The sequence below is a fragment of the Mandrillus leucophaeus genome, unplaced genomic scaffold (genome assembly GCF_000951045.1).
Source record: "Mandrillus leucophaeus isolate KB7577 unplaced genomic scaffold, Mleu.le_1.0 Scaffold8, whole genome shotgun sequence".
NCBI lineage: Eukaryota > Metazoa > Chordata > Mammalia > Primates > Cercopithecidae > Mandrillus > Mandrillus leucophaeus.
The window spans coordinates 4,679,199-4,684,275 of record NW_012108696.1 but is presented as its reverse complement, the minus strand read 5'-3'; the positions used below and the strand labels follow the sequence as shown (position 1 = coordinate 4,684,275).

Here is a 5,077-nt window from a genome sequence, read left to right as displayed (position 1 = left end):
AGAAAGAGAAAGATGAAATAAAGAGGGAGGGAGGGAAGAGACAGAGAGAGAGAAAGAAAGGAAGAAAGAGAAAGATGAAAGAAAGAAAGAAGAAAGAAAGAAAAAGAAAGAAAGAAGAGAGAAAAGAGGCGAATGGCAGAGAGAGGAAGAGACAGAGAGGGGGAAGAAGAGAAAGAGGGTGAGGGAGAAAGAGAGATCATGCCCAAGAGAAAGAGGAAAAGGGAGAGAATGAGAGAGAGAGAGAGAGAGAGAGACGGGGCAGGTGTGTGTTTCTGGGCATCCACTACCTTTCTCTCTCTTTCGCTCTCAGTCCTTCACATTCGATCTCCTCCCTTAGAAGAATCAAAGGGATTTTGTTAGTAAACAAAAATGCTCACAGGAATGGCTACCCTTCCTCCATTCATGCCACAAGCACTAATTATACATCTGCGGTGGGCAGGCCTTGTTCCGGTGCCGCTGCGCACAAAACAGAAATCCCTGCCTGGTGAGCTTCCCTTCTACTATTACTCCTACCGAGGAGGAGATGACAAAAGATAAAAATGAACATGTGAAAAACAGAGCAATGCCACATAGAGTAAAACAGGCCAAGAGCAGGTTTTAGAGAAAAATCAGGCAAGGATGTGTGGGTGGGGAATCCGGGCATGCCCGGGTTGGGGTTTTCATTTAAAGTGGAGTCGCGGCGCTGGGGGGCAGGGGGTCTCTGAGTGGGTGGCAATGGCAAGAAGCCTTAAGGGAGATGAAATGAAGCATTCTGCTTTAGGTGAGAGTATCTGTCTCCTCCCAGCCTCTCTCGAACGCTTCTTCCTCTTCTGTTTTTCCACGGTTCATCCCCAGAGACTAACATCACTACAGGCTTGTTCCTTCCATTTTGTAATGGAAAGGACCTTTGTTTCTCTCTCTTCTCCTTGGGTCTCTGACCCCTGATCTATCTCTCTCTCTCTCTCTCTCTCTCTCTCTCTCTCCCCTATATTTTTCCTGTAATTTGGTCTTGAGGCCCCTTTCTGGAGAGTGACTGTAAACTCTAGCCCCGCATCGACGGGGCACCGGGCGTGGTGACCATGGTTGTTGATAGCGTCTTTCACATGTCAGTTCTTTCTTCTGGTGGATGATGTCATGCCTAAGTGTCTGACAGGGGACCAGGTGTCACTCTTACAGGAAATTTGCAAAGCCTGGTAAACAATACAGGAAATTTGCAAAGCCAGGTAAACAACCTTGTGGCTCCTGTTTGACCTGTGTTCCGTTCCTTCCTCACAAGACAACCAGTGTCCAGGAGAGCCTCGAGTGAGAAGGAGAGTGAGGCTCAGGTGTGTCAGTCAGATAAGACACAGAGACAGGAGACGCTGCGAGAAACACATGAAATGCGGCCGAGCACCGTGGCTCACGGCTGTGATCCCAGCACTTTGGGAGGCTGACGCGGGGGGATCGCTTGAGCCCAGGAGTTCGAGACCAGCTTGCAAAACATAGCAAGACCACCATCTCTAGAACAAAATTTTGAAAATCAGCTGGTCATGGTGACGCACGCCACTTCCCAGTGACTCAGGAGGCTGAGGTGGGAGATAGCTTGAGCCCCAGAGGCTGAGGCCGCAGTGAGCTATGATTGCACCACTGCACTCCAGCCTGGGTGACAGGGTCAGACACCATCTCTCAAGAAAATAAAGATCCTAGAGAGAAGAGGGCCAACGAGAAGGTGTCGGAGCTCTCTGAGACATACACACGCTCAACCAGCGGGTGGAGAGCAAGGAAAAGAAAGGGACCTGGGAGCCAAAGCTTTTATTGAGGTTCAGGGTGTTACCCAAGCAGGCTTCCCTTCGGGAATTCTCTCGAGCTGTTTCTCGTGTGCTCTCTCGCGCGTCCTCTCTCTCGCGGCTCTCTCGCGTCCTCTCGTGCGCACGCTCCCTCTCACTCTCTCACACTCTCTCTCGCTCACTCTCTCCTGCACTCTCTCTCGAGCTCTGTAGCTCTCGTCCTCTCTCACACACACACTCTCTTGTTCTCTCTCTCATGCTCTCTCGCACTCTCTTACTCTCTCCTGCTCTCTCGCGCTCTCTTACTCTCTCCTGCTCTCTCATTCTCTCTCTCGCTGTCTCATGCATTCTCTCTCTCTATATCTCTCCCTCCCCATCCGTCTCTACCCTTGTCTGTTTCGGTTTTTTTTTTCTCTCTCTCTCTACCCCTCTCCCCTTACTCCTCTCTCCTTCTCTTTAGATCTCTTACGTTCTACCCCCCTCCTTTTTTTTTTTTTTTTTTGAGACAGGGTTTCTGTCACCCATACTGGAGTGCAGTGGTGTGATCATAGCTCACTGCAGTCTCATCCTCCCAGGTTCAAGCGATCCTCCAGCCTCAGCCTCCCAAGAGTAGCCAGGACCAGAGGCGTACACCACCACACTTGGCTAACTTTTTATTGTTTGTAGAGGTGGGATCTCGCCATGTTGTCCAGGCTGGTCTTGAACGCCTGACCTCAGGTGATCCACCCGCCTTGGCCTCCTAAACTGCTGGGATTTCAGGCATGAGCCACCATGTCCAACCTATCCCTTGATCTCTAACTCTCAATCTCTATATCTGACTTTCTCTATGACCTCCTGTGCCTCAGTTTCCCTAAAACTTCATCCTCTCATCCCTCTAACCCTGTGCCCCAGGACCTCAGCAGGACCCCAGGCTATACTGGCAGGGGGGCCCAGCACTGGGCCGCTCCTTCCTGCGTGGACCAGAGCTGGACAAGGGGCAGCTACGTATCCGTCGTGACGGCATCTACATGGTCCACATCCAGGTGACACTGGCCATCTGCTCCTCCACGTCGACCTCCAGACACCACAACCCCACCACCCTGGCCGTGGGAATCTGCTCTCCCGCCTCCCGTAGCATCAGCCTGCTACGTCTCAGCTTCCACCAAGGTTGTACCATTGCCTCCCAGCGCCTGACGCCTCTGGCCCGAGGGGACACACTGTGCACCAACCTTACTGGGACACTTTTGCCTTCCAGAAACACTGATGAGACCTTCTTTGGAGTGCAGTGGGTGCGCCCCTGACCACTGCTTCTGATGAGGGTTTTTTAAATTTTATTTTATTTTATTTAAGTTTGAGAGAAAATGTTTACACACAGGGGCCACCTGAGGTGGGAGTCGGGGTGGGGTGGCGGGTAGGACAAGGGAGGGCATTGAGTTTTTTCTGTCTTTTCATTTTCCTATTAAAAAATGCAAAAATCAGCCAGGCATGGTGGCATGTATCTGTAATCCCAGCTACTCGGCTGACTGAGGCAGGAGAATCGCTTGAACCCTGGAGCTAGAGGTTGCAGTGAGCCAAGATTGTGCCACTGCACTCCAGCCTGGGCGACAGAGCAAGACTCTGTCTCAGAAAAAAAAAAAATGTTCTTGGTTAGGGATGTTTGAAGAATAGAGGAAGCAGTCTGGGCACGGTGGCTCACACCTGTAATCCCAGCACTTTGGGAGGCCGAGGAAGGCAGATCGTTTGAGCCTAGGGATTCAAGACCAGCCTGGGCAACATAGTGAGACAACTATCCCTACAAAAAAATATAAAAATTAACCAGATGTAGTGGTATGCTAGTCCAAGCTACTCGGGAGGCTGAAATGGGAGGTTGGGTGGAGCCCAGGAGGTCAAAGGCTACAGTGAGCCGTGATCATGCCACTGCACTCCAGCCTGAGCAAAAGAGTAAGATTCCCTGTCAAAAAAAAAAAAAAGTTCTGTTTTCTCCTTGGTGCCTCTATTTGACGAGAGGAAACACAGAGATCACTTTGGGTGGCTGTCCCTCAAAGCAGACAGTGCAAAACACCTAACAAGTTGGGAGGCCAAGGTGGGTGGATCACTTGAGATCAGGAGTTCCAGACCAGCCTGGCCAACATGGTAAAACTCCATCTCTACTAAAAATACAAAAATTAGCCATGCATGGTTGAGGGCGCTTGTAATCCCAGCTACTCAGGAGGCTGAGGCAGGAGAATCACTTGAACGCGGGAGGCGGAGGTTGCAGTGAGCCGAGATCGCGCCATTGCACTCCAGCCTGGTGATAGGTGTAGCAAACCACCATGGCACACGTTTACCTATGTAACGGAACTACACATCCTGCACATGTACCGCAGAACTTTAATAATAATAATAAAAAAAGATCACTTGAGGTCAGGAGTTCAAGACCAGCCTGGCCAACCTGGCGAAACCTCACCTCTACTGAAAATATAGGGTCTTGCTCTGTCACCCAGGCTATAGTGTGGTGGCATGATCGTGTCTCACTGCAGCCTCAAACTCCTGGGCTCAAGTGATCCTCCCACCTCAGCCTCCCAAATAGCTAGGACCGCCAACACAGGCCACCACACCCCGGCTTTTTTTTTTTTTTTTTTTTTGAGATGAGGTCTCATTACATTGCCCCAGTTGGTCTCAAACTTCAGTCTCCCGAAATGCCCATCTTCCCGCCTCAGCCTTCCCGAGTGCTGGGATTAGAGGCGTGAGCCACTGCACTGGACCTCGAATACATTTTGGAACCCAGAATTTTCCAGTATTTAAAGATGGTGTACAGGATTAGACCATCTTTTTTTTTTTTATTTTATTTTGAGATGGAGTCTCGCCCTGTTGTCCAGGCTAGAGTGCAGTGGTGCAATCTCATCTCACTGCAACCTCCACCCACCCAGGTTCAAGTGATTCTTCTGCCTCAGCCTCTCAAGTCTGGGACTACAGCAATCTGCCACCACGCCTGGCTAATTTTTCTGTTATTATTAGAGACAGGGTTTCATCATGTTGGCCAGGATGGTCTCGATCTCTTGACCTCGTGATCCACCCGCCTCGGCCTCCCAAAGTGCTGGGATTACAGGCGTGAACTACTGCGCCCAGCGTTTATACTGTCTTTTATGCATCACCTTAGCAAGGTTGGGGCAGCATTTTGTAATCAAATACCATACCTATTTTTTTTTTTTTTTTTTTTTTTTTTTTTACAATGAGAAGTGTTAACATTCATACTAAGTGGGACACAAATCAAGACTACAGGCCAGGCGCTGTGGCTCATGCCTGTAGTCCCAGCACTTTGGGAGGCCGAGGTGGGCGGATCACCTGAGGTCAGGAGTTCGAGACCAGCCAGG

General features: G+C 50.2%; 1 protein-coding gene across 1 annotated transcript in view; it reads left to right on the top strand.

The window, feature by feature from the left end:
- The window catches only part of CD70 (CD70 molecule), a 5,125-nt gene extending 1,923 nt beyond the window's left edge, over positions 1-3,202 (top strand). The window contains exon 3 of the mRNA XM_011967438.1: positions 2,637-3,202. Coding sequence (XP_011822828.1) covers positions 2,637-3,025 — 389 coding nt within the window. The 3' untranslated portion in view covers positions 3,026-3,202. The remainder of the gene's footprint in view (positions 1-2,636) is intronic.
- The last annotated feature ends 1,875 nt before the right edge of the window (positions 3,203-5,077 follow it).